The sequence below is a fragment of the Eretmochelys imbricata genome, chromosome 1, assembly GCF_965152235.1.
Source record: "Eretmochelys imbricata isolate rEreImb1 chromosome 1, rEreImb1.hap1, whole genome shotgun sequence".
Classification (NCBI taxonomy): Eukaryota; Metazoa; Chordata; order Testudines; family Cheloniidae; genus Eretmochelys; species Eretmochelys imbricata.
The window spans coordinates 64,155,819-64,173,987 of NC_135572.1; the positions used below are offsets into that span (position 1 = coordinate 64,155,819).

The window sequence follows — 18,169 nt, forward strand, 5'->3', positions numbered from 1 at the left end:
TATAGTTGAACCGCTCCTTGCTGCTGTCCAGCCAATATACGGCTTCATGAGCCATGGGAACAAGGGGTAGGCTGGGTCCCCCAGGATAACTATAGCCATCTCAATGTCATCAGTGTTCATTTTGTGGTCTGGAATGAAGTCCTGGATTGTAGCTTTTTGAACAGACCCAAGTCCCTAAAGATGCGCACGTCATGAACCTTTTCCAACCATCCTATATTGATGTCGGTGAAATGCCTCCTGTGATCCAACAGAGCTTGCAACACCATTAAAAAGTATCCCTTTCAGTTTATGTACTCTTTGTCAGGGTGGTCTGGTGCCAAGATGGGGATATGCTCGCCATCTATTGCCCCACTGCAGTTAGGAAACCCAATCACGGCAAAACCATCCACTATGTCCTGCACATTTCCCAGACTCACTACGCTTCATAGCAGAAGTCAATTAATGGCCCTGCACACTTGGAGCACAGGAGCTCCCACAGTTGATTTACCTACTCCAAATTGATTCCCCACTGACCGGTAACTGTTTGGCATTGCAAGCTTCCAAATAGCGATCGCCACTCACTTCTCCACTGTCAGAGCAGATCTCATTTTTGTGTTGCTGAACTGCAGGGCAGGGGAAAGCTCTGCACAAAGTTCCTGGAGGTGGCCGTCTGCATTTGAAAGTTCTGCAGCCACTGCTCGTCATCCCATACCTGCAAAACGATGCGTTCTTACCAGTCAATGCTTGTTCATGGGACCAGAAACAGTATTCAGCAGAGTGCAGCTGCTCTGTGACTGCCAGCAGCAACTGTGAATTGTTTTTTTCAATGGCTTGCAGCAGGGCTGCTTGCAGGACATTGCTGTGTTCCATGTGGCAGACCCTACTTCGGGTCTGGAAATACTGCAGGAGAAGGCGCGAGGTGTTTGAGATGCTCACAGCAAGAGTGCACAACTGAGCAGGCTCCATGCTTCTGGGGTTATGGCATATGCGCAACGGTTTTAAGGTGCAAAAACCACTGGGTTATTTGCCATTGAGCACAGTGCATCATGAGATGCCGACGCAATGTTCCCATTCTCCCTTGTGACAATGTTTTGGTCCCATGAGGCATTGCACGAACTTCCCAAAACACACTGCGGCAAGTTGCACTTTGGGATAGCTACCCATGGTGAACTGTTTTGTGCATCAATGCAGGTACTGCTAGTGAGGACACACTCCATCGAGACAATGTGCATGGCCACACCATGCTCAATCAACTTAATTCGGAGGCTCAAGGTCGAATTAGATAAAGTCGACTTAATTTTGTAGTGTAGATAAGCCCAGAGTTCTTAACTGCATATTTTTTATTATGAAGCAATGGGTTGAATCTTTTTGAAAATTATGGTGTCAGTGGGTGCATTTGGGAATGGATCGTTTTGATGGGTGAAAAAGTATTTACTTTTGGACAGGTAAATTACTTCAAAAGCTGAGAAAACTAAGCTGTGGTGAAATAATGGAAAACCTCAAATTATATGTTATACTTAGTTTCTGTTTTAAATTGTGTAAAATAAAAATTTTATAATGGGTTAATGACCAGTTACTTGGCCTCTGTCAGGTAATGAGAGTCAAGTATTGTTTTCTTGTCTTTGCCCATAGCCATTAATTTCTCTATCCAGTCATTAAATGACTGTTACAAACCTCCAGAGATGCTGTTATTGCTGCTATGAAGACAATTAAGTAACCTCTTGACCTTCTGTAATTTATTACATGTGTTAATTATGTTGCATGTGAAGTAATTAGTCTGAATTTTCTTGTATTACTTAAACATTCAAATGGCCTCTTCTTCATATTTGGTTCTCTTTATAGACAGAGGAGCTGGTCTCCAGAGAATTGTTGTATCGCTTAAACTATATCTGTTTAGAACCTGTCAGGGCATACTGCCTTCTGGGTGTCCCCTCATGGTCGGGGTGGCTTTGGAGCATCCTGCCTCAGTTTTTCCCTTCCAGGGGCTCCTTACCTAAATGCCACACACAGGAGTACCATCCAATACCATCCCTCCTTGGAGGTATGTTTGATTAATAAAACAGTTCAAAATAAAGTTCTCAAATCCATTCATTTACCCTGTTATTAGGTAATGCTCAGGCCTTTTTTGCCTATCTTCTCCCTTGTCTGTAGTCTCATTCCCAAGTTCAGGTTTTTCTGATGGAGCCAACTTGCTCCCAGCAGCCTTTGTACTCCCGTCTCGTCTCCCTTCGCGTTTCCCCCCTCTCTGAAACTTTCTGCTGCTCTTTATGGGGCTGAGAATCAGCTGATCCCTGCTCAGGTATGTCTCCTTAGTACTAAGGTTGCTAGCCTCTTGCCCTTACAAAAACAATATAGTTAAATCAGTGTAACACCTTAGGCTATGTGTACACTACCGCAGTAAGTCGACCTACGCTACGCAACTCCAGCTATGTGAATAACGTAGCTGGAGTCGATGTACCTTAGGTCGAGTTACTGCGGGGTCTACAACACGGGGGTTGAAGGGGGGAAACTCTCCCATCGACTTACCTTACTTTTCTTGTTGTGGGTAGAATACAGGGGTTGACTGGAGAGTGATCTGCTGTCGATTTGGCAGGTCTTCACTAGACCCGCTAAATCGACCGCCAGTGGATCGATCTCAGAGCGTCGCTCCCAGCTGTAGCGTAGACCTGCCCTAAGTGTGCATGCAGTTAAACTGGTATGAAGTTTCTTATACAAGTATAGCTTATTTTTGTAAATTTACGGGATTTAGGTCAAATTTTTTTGTGTATGGTTGCACTGTTCCCATTCTTATTTGTCTTTTTACATGTCACATACCAAAGAGCAATATATACATCAACTTAAATTTGCATCCAATGCAAATCATTAACAGCAACCTCGTATGCTTTGGTATCAATTATTGCATCCCAAAGAAACTGTACAGAAAGAATGTTAAAGTCTCATTCACCTCAGTTGAACCTATGAGTGTCATTACTTTTGCAAATGAGAAACTAGGTGCCTTACGGAGGGGGCCCAGAAATAAAAGGACTTCACTGTTTTTTTTTTAAATTTGCTATTTAAATTTTGTCCATAGAGCAAGTAATTGTGTATATCGTTGTCCATTTTGTGTGTGCAAATACATAGCCATAAAGTCAGTACATGTGCAACATATGGGAGCACAGTATTTTTAATACATGAGTTTTGTATCCCTATGGTGCATCTTTATGAAGCACCTGAACCATAAGCTGAAAAATAAAATATTTGCAGTCTTCTGATTGCCTAGACAGCAGAAAGATTTTCTACGGTAGGTTGCAAGATTTATTGTAATAATCAGTTAAATGTCAAAAATGACAAATGACAGCTAAACAATCCTGTCTAGAAAATGAATGTGACAAGAAGTCCCTGAAGATAGCACCACACAGAACTGAGTTTGGTTTCTTTTAATCAGAAGAGATCAGAAAGCTAATTAAGACAATGAAATGAGACATGGAGTTAATTACATGAAAGCGTTGAGATGATTGCATTTGTTTGAGTGCAAATAGCACAAAAGTACTATGTACTGCAATGAAAAGAGTTGGGCAAGAACAACCCAATTTCTTGAAATTCTTGGTTAAGGATGCAAATTTTCTCTCTCCTCTATCTGGCATTTAATTATGAATTAGTTGCTATGTCAGTGCCTGCCAGTAGCTCCTCGCTAAATCTTCATTACTTTAACTAATTTGGGACTCTGACTACATCTGGATGATATTGTGTGATATCTGCCATCACCTAAAAATTGAGTCATAGCAATATTATTTAAAAAAAAAACCCTATAATTTTTCAAGATATTTTCCTAGCCCTTTTTTCTTTTGGGGGTCATAATTCACATGTACATTATTTTGATGTTCAAAAAGGGTAAAATTAACCCAGCTGCAAATAGTTCATGCACACCCTTCCACAGACGAGCCTCATGAAGGAGCTGTACTGGGGGTGGCGTAACATGTTTGCCTAGGGAACATAAGAACATAAAAATGTCCCTACTGGGTCAGACCAAATGTTCATCTAGCCCAGTATCCTGTCTTCCGACAGTGGCCAGTGCCCCGGAGGGAATGAACAGAACAGGTAATCATCAAGTGATCCATCACCTGTCACTCATTCCCAGCTTCTGACAAACAGAGGCTAGGGACACCATTCGTGCTCATCCTGGCTAATAGCCATTGATGGACCTATCCTCCATGAATTTATCTAGTTCTTTTTTGAACCCTGTTATAGTCTTGGCCTTGACAACGAGTTCCATAGGTTGACTGTGCATTGTGTGAATAAATTCTTTCTTTGGTTTGTTTTAAACCTGATGCTTATTAATTTCATTTGGTGACCCCTAGTTCTTGTGTTATGAGAAGTAGTAAACAACACTTCCGTATCTACTTTCTCTACACCAGTCATGATTTTATAGACCTCAATCATATCCCCCCTTAGCCGTCTCTTTTCCAAGCTGAAAAGTCCCAGTCTTATTAATCTCTCCTTATATGGAAGCCGTTCCATACCCCTAATAATTTTTGTTACCCTTTTGTGAACCTTTTCCAATTCCAATATATATTTTTTGAGATGGGGCGATCACATCTGCACAAGGTATTCAAGATGTGGGTGTACCATGGATTTATATACAGGCAACATGATATTTTCTGTCCTGTTTTCTGTCCCCTTCTTAATTATTCCCAGCATTCTGTTTGCATTTTTGACTGCCGCTGCATGTTGAGTGGATGTTTTCAGAGAACTATCCACATTGATTCCAAGATCTCTTTCCTGAGTGGTAACAGCTAATTTAGACCCCATCATTTTATCTGTATAGTTGGATTATGCTTTCCAATTTGTATTACTTTGCATTTATCAACATTAAATTTCATCTGTCATTTTCTTGCTCAGTCACCCAGGTTTGAGAGATCCTTTTGTAGCCCTTCGTTGTCTGCCTGGGACTTAACTATCTTTAGTAATTTTGTATCATCTTCAAATTTTGCCACCTCACTGTTTATCCCTTTTTCCTGATCATTTGTGAATATGTTGAATAGGACTGGTCCCAGAACAGACCTCTGGAGAACACCACTATTTACCTCTCTCCATTCTGAAAACTGACCATTTATACCTACCCTTTGTTTCCTATCTTTCAACCAGTTACCAATCCATGAGAGCATCTTTCCTCTTGTCCTGTGGCAACTTACTTTGTGTAAGAGCCTTTAATGAGGGACTTTGTCAGAGGCTTTTTGAAAATTGAAGTATACTATATCCACTGGATCCCCTTTGTCCACATGCTTGTTGACCCCCTCAAAGAATTTTAGTAGATTGGTGAGGCATGATTTCCCTTTACTAAAACCATGTTGACTCTTCCTCAACAAATTATGTTCATCTGTATGTCTGACAATATTTTTCTTTTTTTATAGTTTCAACCAGTTTGCCCGGTACTGAAGTCAGGCTTACAGGCCTGTAATTGCCGGGATCACCTCTGGAGCCCTTTTTAAAAATTGGCGTCACATTAGCTATCCTCCAGTCATCTGGTACAGAAACTGATTTAAATGATAGTTTACAGACTACAGTTGGTAGTTCTGCAATTTTACATTTGAGTTCCATCAGAACTCTTGGGTGAATACCATCTGGTCCTGGTGACTTATTGCTGTTTAATTTATCAATTTGTTCCAAAACCGTCTCTAATGATACCTCCATTTGGGACAGTGCTTCAGCTCTGTCACCTAAAAAGAATGGCTAAGGTTTGGGAATCTCCCTCACATCCTCAGCCGTGAAGACCAATGAAAAGAATTCATTTAGTTTCTCTGCAATGGCCTTATTGTCCATTTGTCCACTGAATGCTCCTTTAGCTTCCTGCTTCTGATATACTTGAAAAAAGAATTGCTATTACTTTTTGAGTCTTTGGCAAACTGTTCCTCAAATTCTTTTTTGGCCTTCCTAATTATATTTTTACTTTTCATTTGCCATTGTTTATGCTCCTTTCTATTTTCCTCACTAGGATTTAACTTTTTAAAGGATGCCTTTTTTCCTCTCACTGCTTCTTACAAGAGGGACTATCTTGTAATCCTTTTGGCCTGCCCCTTAAATGAGGGCATTTTCTACCTAAGAGTCTGATCCTACTCTGCTACTTGCAGATGAAAACCCTAAAATTATTGGCATATTTTGTAACAGGGAGAAAGGACTATACCGATTAACACCCTGTTTTCATTTTTCAGTATTCAAATATCGATTTTTTTTTCCTCACACATGTCTTGCTTTCTATGTTTGATGCAAATTTTCTGAACTATTAATGTCACTTTAGTAACCATTTGGTTTTTGCTGTGATTAGTTGCTTCCCTCCATGGCTAAGCAGTAGGAGTTATAGAGAGCTAATGCTGCTTTTGAGTAGTGGTGATGCTGAAGATGTTTGATTTTCTTCTGGCTATAAATTCTAGCTTTTGGCTATAAATTTTTTCATACATCCCTAACCTCTTCCAACAAGGATAACATCCATCTGGTTGGGTAGAACCTAGAAGGCTATCTTAGAACCATAGAATATCAGGGTTGGAAGGGACCACAGGAGGTCATCTAGTCCAACCCCCTGCTCAAAGCAGGACCAATCCCCAATTTTTGCCCCTGATCCTGAAATGGCCCCCTCAAGGATTGAACTCACATCCCTGGGTTTAGCAGGCCAATGCGCAAACCCCTGAGCTATCCCTCCCCGGGTCTGGGCCTCCCTCTCTTTCTTTTAACAATCAACTAAATGCTTGAAAATAAACTCCAACAGCTGTTACGTTAACCCCATGAGATAGGTTTGTTTTAACTTATATTATTTCAGTTCAACTCTATGTCCGTATTAAGAACATTTTATTATAAATATATACTTACATATTCTGCATCTTTAACATTTAGCAAAGGCAGTGTACATAAAACTGTGCACCTTGAATGGTAATATAGTTTGTTTCAGAGTGAGTTTGTGTGGGGGGGGGCGGAGGGTGAGAAAACCTGGATTTGTGCTGGAAATGGCCCAACTTGATGATCACTTTAAATAAGCTATTACCAGCAGGAGAGTGGGGTGAGAGGAGGTATTGTTTCATGGTCTCTGTGTATATAATGTCTTCTGCAGTTTCCACAGTATGCATCCGATGAAGTGAGCTGTAGCTCACGAAAACTCATGCTCAAATAAATTGGTTAGTCTCTAAGGTGCCACAAGTACTCCTTTTCTTTTTGCGAATATAGTTTGTGTATATCATTAAAATAAAATTTTAAGATAAGAAATTACCACTTGAATGAGGCGTTAGCGTTCACGAAGAACTTGCTTAAATAACTATGAAAATGTTTTTGGTAAACTTTGCTCAGCCATTCTAGATTTTGGAATATGGATTTTTCTGCTTTCTTACAAAATTATTAGTGTTACAATAAATATTTGGCTGCTTACATGCTATCTTTATCAACTAAAGTATTACAGCATTGTACATTCTACCCAAGAATGTTTGTATTAGCAACAAAAACAAACCAATTTTAAAACTATATACCAATACATTTTTGCCTTTTTTTTTATGCCTAGCCTATTAGAAGAAGCAAACCAATCTGAGTATTCTCCAGTAATGCTGTTGGCTGGACAAGACTGCAGGTCTTTTTAGAAATTAATAAAAATCTAGATTCACCTGGCTTGTGTTGCATGATTTTAGGGTAGAAATTGTGAGATTCCAGTTTAACTGCAAAAAGACAAAAAAAGGGAATTCAAGTTTACTTTTCATCAACCACTTTTCAGCTTGTTTTTTATTCTGGGCTCAACTTATGACATATATAATTGTGATCAGTCACGTTGGCTAAGTAATGGACAAGTTCTCTGAATCATTTTTCAGTTTTGTCCTTGTGTGTTTCCGGGTTTTTTGGCTTTTTTTTTTCACTAGATCAAAACCAGGTTACTGTTAGGCTAATGTAAAAAGGCTAATGTAGTGCCCATCTTTAAAAAAAGGAAGAAGGAGGATCCTGGGAACTACAAGCCAGTCAGCCTCACCTCAGTCCCTGGAAAAATCATGGAGCAGGTCCTCAAGGAATCAGTTCTGAAGCACTTACATGAGAGGAAAGTGATCAGGAACAGTCAGCATGGATTCACCAAGGGCAAGTCATGCCTGACTAATCTAATTGCCTTCTATGAAGAGATAACTGGTTCTGTGGATGAAGGGAAAGCAGTGGACGTGTTGTTCCTTGACTTTAGCATAGCTTTTGACACGGTCTCCCACAGTATTCTTGTCAGCAAATTAAAGAAGTATGGGCTGGATGAATGGACTATAAGGTGGATAGAAAGTTGGCTAGATTGTCGGGCTCAACGGGTAGTGATCAATGGCTCCATGTCTAGTTGGCAGCCGGTATCAAGTGGAATGCTCCAAGGGTCGGTCCTGGGGCCGGTTTTGTTCAATGTCTTCATAAATGATCTGGAGGATGGTGTGGATTGCACCCTCAGCAAGTTTGCAGATGACACTAAACTGGAGGAGAGGTAGATATGCTGGAGGGCAGGGATAGGATACAGAGGGACCTAGACAAATTGGAGGATTGGGCCAAAAGAAATCTGATGAGGTTCAACAAGGACAAGTGCAGAGTCCTGCACTTAGGACGGAAGAATCCAATGCACCGCTACAGACTAGGGACTGAATGGCTAGGCAGCAGTTCTGCAGAAAAGGACCTAGGGGTGACAGTGGATGAGAAGCTGGATATGAGTCAACAGTGTGCCCTTGTTGCCAAGAAGGCCAATGGCATTTTTGGATGTATAAGTAGGGGCATTACCAGCAGTTCGAGGGACGTGATCGTTCCCCTCTATTCGACACTGGTGAGGCCTCATCTGGAGTACTGTGTCCAGTTTTGGGCCCCTCACTACAAGAAGGATGTGGAAAAATTGGAAAGAGTCCAGCGGAGGGCAACAAAAATGATTAGGGGTCTGGAACACATGACTTATGAGGAGAGGCTGAGGGAACTGGGGATGTTTAGTCTACGGAAGAGAAGAATGAGGGGGGATTTGATAGGTGCTTTCAAGTACCTGAAAGGGGGTTCCAAAGAGGATGGCTCTAGACTGTTCTCAGTGGTAGCAGATGACAGAACAAGGAGTAATGGTGTCAAGTTGCAGTGGGGGAGATTTAGGTTGGATATTAGGAAAAACTTTTTCACTAGGGAGGTGGTGGAATCTCCTTCCTTAGAAGTTTTTAAGGTCAGGCTTGACAAAACCCTGACTGGGATAATTTAATTGGGGATCTGTCCTGCTTTTGAGCAGGGGGTTGGACTAGATGACCCCCTGAGGTCCCTTCCAACCCTGATATTCTATGATTCTGTGATATTGCTGAGACTGACAGTAGTCTGATCCTTTAGTAATCTGTCAAATTATTCCAAACCATCCCTCAGTTGCTTTTGTATGTCTAATGCCCGTGTAGAATTCTTGCTATGTTTTGATCAAAGTCCTCCTTGTCTTCCGTGCAAATGTAAATATATTTATTGTTGTTGGATGCAAATATAGAGATACACAGTCTTCCTGAGAATTCCATTAAGCCTGATTGTGGAAAAATGTTGAAGAGGTGGTGAAGGTGTTGAACAGAGTCTTAAATGATCATTCATGCTATATTTCAATGTTGTTGATGTTCTAAAAAAGTGTCACTTGCTCCAAAATTCTGCTATTCCTCTTCAATAGACAAAAGTTTCATTCAATGGACAATCTGAAGAAAACTATTTTGTGTCAATTATGGGAAGAGCCAGTCTCTATCTCGCCACTTAATAACTTTGGATAATGTTTACACATTTGACTTTAGAGGAAGTATATATTATTATTACTTCAGTTCATTTACTCATTTTTTCCCCACTAAGAATCATCCATTTGCAGTATTGCTCAGCACCTTTCCCATTGTAACTATAGCAAATGTGAAACAATCACCTGGTAAATTCAGTGCTTTTGAAGACTCAAAAATAAGGTGAGTTAGCCAGTTTTATTTAGAATCATTTTATCAGATGCTTTCCTCATCTTTCAGGTATTAATAATTACTAATATAGTCTCATAAACTAAGCAACCCAATAGGACACAGCTCCATGTTTTCAACATCCAATGACAGCTGATTTCACTCACGAGCCTTACCTCTCTCTACAATTGCCAGTACATGCGTTTTGTCACAATATAATTTTGCCCCATGGCCACTGTTTACCTCATAGCAGGATTTACAGATTCTTGTAGTTGTCTTACTTTGTATTGGTATTTGGAGATGCACAAAATTGTGTGATTATAGGAAAGACTATAAAATGTTTTTTTCTGGAATTTTTGAATGTAGGAATTCATGGCTTTAAAGTTAACTTTTTTTAGGTGTGGAATAGACTGTAATAAGCAATATTCATAACATATTTATTCTATAAGCCATTACCAGCCAAATAACATTTTTTAAAGGTTTTTGCTTTTGGACAACAAATCAGCCTATTTTAACCACTGAATTTTTACAGCGTATATCCCCCAGAGCAGGTATCCAGGTAACCATACTGTCATTGCTTCTGGGCGCAGGTGGTCGGTTGGAAGGAAAGAGCTTGTTTCTATCTGATGAGCAAAATAGTCCCTAGCTACAGCTACAATAAACCTAGAGAAAAACATTTCACAAATTCCCCTCACCCTTTTAACAAGGACAAATATTCAAAACCAGGATTATCAAGGTGATTTGTTGCATAATTTCAAAACCCGTTGATTGATATTTTGAACATGTTGAACAAACATTACAATGAGCCTTGGTTGGAGGCTGAGAACCACAACAATCTCTGTATTTTTATTATATAACTAAGAAGACAGTTTCATGGAAACATTTTTAAAAAGATCTTCAAAGAAAGATTTCAAACTTTTTCTGTCCCTCTCTCCTTCCCCCTTTATTTTTGTCAGTTTTTTTTTAAACTAAAATATATATCCTGATGCAGATAAAACTGAAATAATGGATGTTTTGCATTGTGTCTCGTTTATTGAAAATAGTCTAGTTGTGAGCCATCAGAATGCATAAATATGTTTTTCCAAAGGAAGATTTATAGCTGTTTTGCTTTCAGGAGCAACCTTCATTGGATATAATGTTAATACTACTTTCCGTGAGTTCTCTAGAGGTAGATAAATGCTGTGTGCATATTTCATAGGATTTTGGAGAGTGATTTCTAATACTTCATAGCTGTACTGTAGAAATCCATAGAGAGCATACTCGGATGAATATCATAGTGATAAAATTCATACCTACATATTATGGTGATGGGTGCATTATAAATAATTTTCATGGAAGGTGAAAGAAATTGGCTATAGACAGAAGCATTTAAAAATAAATAAAATTGTAATAAATTATAAGCAAAAGAAGATATAGCAATAATATTTGGAAAGATAACATATACTGAGAAATGTGTTTTTAAGGCAAAATCTTAAATAATTTGTCATGTCCAGGAGAACGGGTTATAAACAGAGTTTTAATTAATTGTTAAAATTTGGTCCTTCAGACTCATTTTCAACTAAAAAAAAAAAGTTAATGTAGAAAAATATGTTCCTTATGGATTAAAATTCTGATCATATTATTAATTGGTAGCCTGCTCATTCCTCCAAATTAATGATTCTGTCATACATCTGCTCATAACATGCAAGAAAAAGCATAGATTTCCTTCATGTTTGAACCCTCACAGTGAATTTGCACTGATATTGGTAGGATATAAATTCTGCAAATCTACATCCATAGTATGTGTGTCTCAACTAAGGCAAAAAGATACTATGGATACGCAAAATATTTTGAAACTATAATGAGCAGTTTGTGTATTTTCCCCTGGCTAGTAAAACTCACTCATAAAGTCTTTATAGCTTTATAGTATGGAAATCCTTGTAAACTGGAAAATTAGTAGTTTGTTGAAGTTTATTCTGGGTTTCTCCACACCCCCTATTTACACAAAGTAGGAGTGTTTGCTCATGCAAGCTCTTGGATTGACAACTTTAGAGACTAAAGTTTTCTATTAAGTCAGTTGGAGCATATTATTGACTTGATCGATGATCTCCCTAAACAAGAATATCAAAGTAGTTTTCCTTTGATACAAGAATTGTATAGTTGGGGATGGAGGGTAGGAGATAGGACATTTTATGCTATGTGTTTGAAATAGTGGTATGACCGAGGTGTTGTTTTAAAAACATACTTTTTGCTCTGAGTCAAAAGAATAAAACTAATTTAGAAATCTTTTGCTTTTGGAAGCAATTAATTTATGTCCACCCAGTGATTCATTTTAAGGGAAAATAACACGAGGCCTGCTTGTTATTTGCTCATTGCATTCCAGATTCCTCAGATGTTTATTTTGAAGCTAGATATTCAATCAGAAGTTTCTGTAGAATTTATTTGCAGGTGCAAGAGAAGGGGACTTGATTTGGAGGCAGGTCCCAGGATATTCAGTTTGCCTTTCTCTTCTGAGTCGCTGGCTTGAATCCAGTTTATAGAGGATAGTATTCAGGAGTCCTGAGCTTCTGATGATTCTTTAACCTTTGTGAAATGAGCCGGTGGTCTCCGTCCGTTTGCTAGTGGACACATATCACAAAATTACTGTCACAATTGACTCAACTATTTGCAATCTTACCAGAAAAGCCAAGGATTTCAACAGAAATGATCTTCCACACTGTCTTTAGAAGTGCCTCTGCCAAAACAGGTTTTAGACATGCTGTCAAGGTTCCTTCCCCACTCTGAACTCTAGGGTACAGATGTGGGGACCTGCATGAAAGACCCCCCTAAGCTTATTCTTACAATCTTAGGTTAAAAACTTCCCCAAGGTACAAACTTTGCCTTGGCCTTGAACAGTATGCTGCCACCACCAAGCGTTTTAAACAAAGAACAGGGAAAGAGACCACTTGGAGATGTCTTCCCCCAAAATATCCTCACCAATTGGTACAGATGAACACAGACCCAAACCCTTGGATCTTAAGAACAATGAAAAATCAATCAGGTTCTTAAAAGAAGAATTTTAATTGAAGAAAAGGTAAAAGAATCACCTCTGTAAAATCAGGATGGTAAATACCTTACAGGGTAATCAGATTCAAAACATAGAGAATCCCTCTAGGCAAAACCTTAAATTACAAAAAGGCACAAAAACAGGAATATACATTCCCTCCAGCACAGCTTATTTTACAAGCCATTAAACAAAAGAAAATCTAACACATTTTCTAGCTAGATTACTTACTAACTTTACAGGAGTTGTAAGGCTTACATTCCTGATCTGTTCCCAGCAAAAGCATCACACAGACAGATGAGCCCTTTGTTCCCCCACCTCCAGATTTTAAAGTATCTTGTCCCCTCATTGGTCATTTTGGGTCAGGTGCCAGCTTAGCTTCTTAACCTTTTACAGGTGAAAGGGTTTTGCCTCTGGCCAGGAGGGATTTTATAGCACTGTATACAGAAAGGTGATTACCCTTCCCTTTATATTTATGACACATGATATCTTACTAGTGATATGAGAAGCTTGCACTGCTGCTGCTTGTGCTGTATCTCTGCTGTCCATAAACAGAACTAAGGTAAGCGGTTCACAGTCTTCTCAGGTTGGAATTCCGTCTGCCTCTTGTGAGGGACCTGCATTTGATTCTCATCATATCCACAGTGCTACACACCGGTGTGTGGTTGCATCTCACTTGGTTTTGGTCCATTCTCTCTCCCTGCCTTATCTTTTTTTGTTCTTTTTTCCTTTTCATCTCAATTATCTGTTTTTCTGAGTTTTGCTTTCCATTTTTCATTCTTATTTTTGTTCTTTGCGCTTATTCCTCCGAATGCCTTTTTGCTAGTTCTCTTCATCTGAGTCTTCCTGACCCAGTTCTTGGTCTCCCTCCCTTTCTTCCAGCTGCAAACTCTTCTGATTTTACATTTTCCCTACTTTTCCTCCTAGTTGTTTCCTTATTTCCTCCCTTTTCCTTTCTCCTTCCCTTCATTCTCTTCCCGTTCCTCCCTCTCCCTTTTCTCCCTGTTCACTTTGCCTGCTATCCTCTTCCTCTCACTCCAGCTCCCAGCCCTTGCTTTGCGCTCCCTTTATTTCCCTCTCTTATTTAACAAAGGGCTCGATGCTAGGAGGACATGAGGTGCTCCTGTAGGTGCTTAGAAGAGACATGCTAGGAAGGGACTTTGGTCATTTTTCCTTTGCAGCTATGTCCTTAAGTAAAAGTGCTTTAAGAAAACTTCTGCTAAGTGCCTTAATATAGGTGTTTGAATGGAGTTACATTGGTGTAAAACTCTTTGATGTAGTGCCTTATGAGGCTGCCTATGCCTAAATCAAGCCCTGTTGCTACTTTCTAAACATGTGTGATATGCCACCCCATTGTGTAAATTAGTTATTTGTAAATAGTCTAGTATTAGGATTCAGGAATCTTCTATAGGATGGTAATTGTGAATATTTGGGTATGAAGTACTGTAAGTTTATAGGGACTAAGATGATGGGCAATGAGGAGGTTGCATATAATTACTGGCACTAAGGGTCAGTTTTGACCATTGGCTCAAATTATGTACTATAAATCAACACCCAAAGATAAAAAATCCCCCAAACTAAAATATGATGAAATCTAGATAAGAGAACATCATTTTGAGGCAGCCTTCTGTTTCAGAATGAGCTCCAAAATATCCCCAAATGTTTTGAATATAATTTTGCTCTACATTTAGTAGCAGCCTATTTCAGTTAACTAACAGTTTTTTTTAAAGTAACTTGTCATCGTTTTAAAATAATATTGGGCTTGATTCATCACGGCATTACTTCAGTTTTACCATGGGATAAACAAAGAACCTTTGGTTTTAATGGAGTCACGTTGGTGTAAAACTGGAGCAGCAGAGTAGTGATGTAGTTACACAGTCATAAAACTGGTGATTCAGTTTGTAAACTTTTGTAGGATTATTGTAAACATAATATTGAAGTTTTCTAAATTTTTTTTACTTTTAAATACCTTTGTTCCAGAATTGTTGTGTGTGCTAAAAGTAAATGAAAAATATAGGGGAAAAAAATCAAAAAGCATAAATCAAAAGAAGTAAATATTCATTGGCACGTCTGAATACCTAATATGTAATATTCACTATGTATATTTAAAAAATACATGCCAGCAAAAGGATTTTACATCTTACTACACTGATACAAAGGCACTCAAAATATCTTTAAGCAACTGATTTGGTTGGTCCCCTGTGTAGTTGCTTAAGATATATTTAATTGATGCAACATTTCGCTGCCCAGCTCAATAGACAGGCCTGCTAGGTGTGGTGCTCTGTCCCACTCTAGGGGCAACTAACGTAGCTAGAGATTAATGAGTCTGTTATAGTCTTAGCTAAGAGCCCTGTGGCTTTTAGTTTATGCAGTAGAGGCTCATACTTCAGAGGTCCCAGGTTTGATCCCGCCCGACAACGACCGGGGTCTGTCAGCATTACAGTAAGAGGTGGTTTGAGTCTTGTTGCAGTGTGCTTGATTGCTGCTTATGTGCTTTAAGGGTCTGAACCTACCACTCTTATGCATACAAAGTAGTCGCTTACTACACTGATTTCAATGGGACTACTTGCATTCAGTGAGGTACCACCCAATGTGACTGTCAGAATTGTGTCTTCTCTTCACTTTGATTCAGTAAAGGAATGCTTTGTGACCATGGAACAAGTTGAACATATTTGGAGTTTTTATTGTTTTAACTTTTAATATTTAGTTTTACATTTTGTGCTTGAAATATTATCAGATTTTTAACAAAAAAAATTGCACAAAAAATTTCCAGTGTTTGTTTTGATGCTGTTTTGATGCCTGGATTAAATAGTTTTTTAGATAAGCACCTACGGTAACTAATTGTTTCTGCAGAAAAATGTGTTCAATTTAATTGTTATGTAAGGGTAAGATCCTCCAAATGCTACTAATGGAAAGAGTACTTACTACCATGCTCAGTCCCATTGACTCAGATTACTTAGGCATCAATGTGTGCAGGATTAAGCCCTTCATTTTCAGTTGGATTTCATGTGCTATATTATGCTGTATATGTCTCTTAATGTTGTTGTTTTTGTTGAAACAGTGTGCAGTCCGTGCAGCTACAGAAGGCAGAATCCTTGTGTTGGAGGGTTTGGAGAAGGCAGAGCGGAATGTCTTGCCTGTGTTAAACAATTTGTTGGAAAACAGAGAAATGCAGCTTGAAGATGGGCGCTTTCTTATGTCTGCAGAACGTTATGACAAACTGCTACAGGTACAGGAAAGCATTATGTTGTTTTGAATTTTTATCTGTTTTTGACAGGGAAGTGACCCTATTAACTATGTCAGAGATGTACTGAGATAAACAGGGTACATCCCTTGGATGTGTCTTCACCTGTGTGAGGATGTGACTCAAGATGATAGCTGGCTAAGTGAAGGTCATGGGTGAAATCAGCCATTCGGTCATTTAAAAATAATTTTTTAAAAAATGTCTCCTGAATGTCCTTTATTCGCATAGAGACTGGCTACTAATTTTGAAGTAAATTCTACTTCCTTCTAACAAATACATACTATTCTGATTCACAAAGAAAAACATTTGTGAAAAAAAGTTGAGGTTGGAAGTGTTCCAGTGGAGTTAAGCTAACACTTCAAAATAACATTACTCTCTTTAGAAAGCCCTCTAAAAATTGTAGAATGTCTGAAAACGAACGATTAAAGGATGCAATGCATTCCTTGCTGCCACATAATCCTTCACTCAGAGGTGAAAGTAAGTACCAGTAAGAAAGTGGTGGCCAATATGGGCCAGTACACAGCCGATGTTAAAGCACTGCTGCACCAGGGCTTTAAGCGCCGTACTGGCAGGGCTGCTGATGTGGGGGGGCACACAAAAGGAGCATCTGCCCCGGGGTCTGGTGATTTAAAAGGGATTGGGGCTCTGGCCAGTGTTTCCCGGGCCCTTTAAATTGCTGCTGGAGCCCCAGGCAGCACTGAAGGGATGGCGGGGGAGTCTGGCCCCAGCCCTGCCCCTTCCACCCAAGGCCCCACCCTGCCCCCACCTTGCCCAGGACCCTGGCTGCCCTGCGTACCGGTACGTCCTTTAAGTTACTTTCACCCCTGCCTTCACTCATCCTATAATTTGCAAAAATATGTGCAAAAGGCCAATATAAATTACAGCGAGATTATTGGAAATTGATCCCTTGAATAGGAAATGGGATTTTATAATTTCCAACTGATGACTTTGACCTCTGGTACATTTTTTCAAGTTTTATGAGGCAAAATTAAGTTTGAGCAGGGTGTTTGTCAGTCCTCTGTACTCTACTTACATGCTCCATGGTTTCCTGTCCCATACCCTGTCAGTTTCTTACCATCCACCTGACTCGTACCTATCCATATTTCTTCCTATTATGTCTACCCCAATCTGCCAAATGAGCAGTAGTTTGTCAGTTGATAATCATTTTTAAATAATGTTAGACTTTGTTAGACTCTGCAATATTTCTGAAACATCTCTGTGTGAACGTGGCCAGTCTGTAACTTCAGGGGACAGAAAAGCTGACGAAGGGAATGCAAACAAAACATAGTAGCTTCTCAGTTAAAGGCACACTTACCACTGTACGAAGCGTGTTTCCACCAGGCATTAGGTACAGGGAGTTAGAAACTTCTACCAGGTTCAAAAAACCCAGCAAACGAGAAATAGCTTAAGCTTGCTTTAAGCAAAGTGGGGGAAAAATACCATCCTTCATTTCAAGTCTCTTAAGTAGTGTGTATAGTTCATCAGCTTCTCAGTTCTTCATTGCTTCCTGGCCCTATAGCATGGCTGAACTGGGTAAGTATTCTGTTGTTTCTTTTCCCCTCGGCATTTCAATTGTTCCTTTTTCTAACCCTGTCTTAGTGTGGGATATCAATTATTATGAGCTAATACAAGTTAACTTTTCTAACTTCAGATTAATTTGAAAAAGTGACTTTAAATGTCCTTTTTCTAACCTTCACTAAACTTCCCATAAAACTCAGTGCTGGGCTAAGATGGAGCCCCATGTGGCTCAGCCTACACAAGTCATAGGAAGGAAAATTGCAAATAGAGCACTGTGAATAATTGATTTTTCAGTTCTCTGGACAAACCAAAAAGTTGAAACGAATTGTTTCGGATCAATCTGAAACAAAAAATTTTTAGTCCCTTCAGCAAAACAGGAAAAAAAATTGTTTCAGGTCTAGCAAAATTTTCTTTTGGACCAAAATGTTTAATTTGGATTTGGGGTGTTTTTAACTGCTTTTTTAAATAAAAGTAAAGGCAATTTGGAACACTGTTCACAAAACCACCACA

At 39.3% G+C, this 18,169-nt stretch overlaps 1 protein-coding gene across 2 annotated transcripts in view; it reads left to right on the forward strand.

Moving 5' to 3' along the window:
* VWA8 (von Willebrand factor A domain containing 8) overlaps positions 1-18,169 on the forward strand; it is a 289,992-nt gene that overhangs the window by 41,642 nt on the left and 230,181 nt on the right. For both annotated transcript variants that reach the window (XM_077811982.1, XM_077811992.1), the window contains exon 5: positions 15,959-16,126. In XM_077811982.1, coding sequence (XP_077668108.1) covers positions 15,959-16,126 — 168 coding nt within the window. The remainder of the gene's footprint in view (positions 1-15,958; positions 16,127-18,169) is intronic.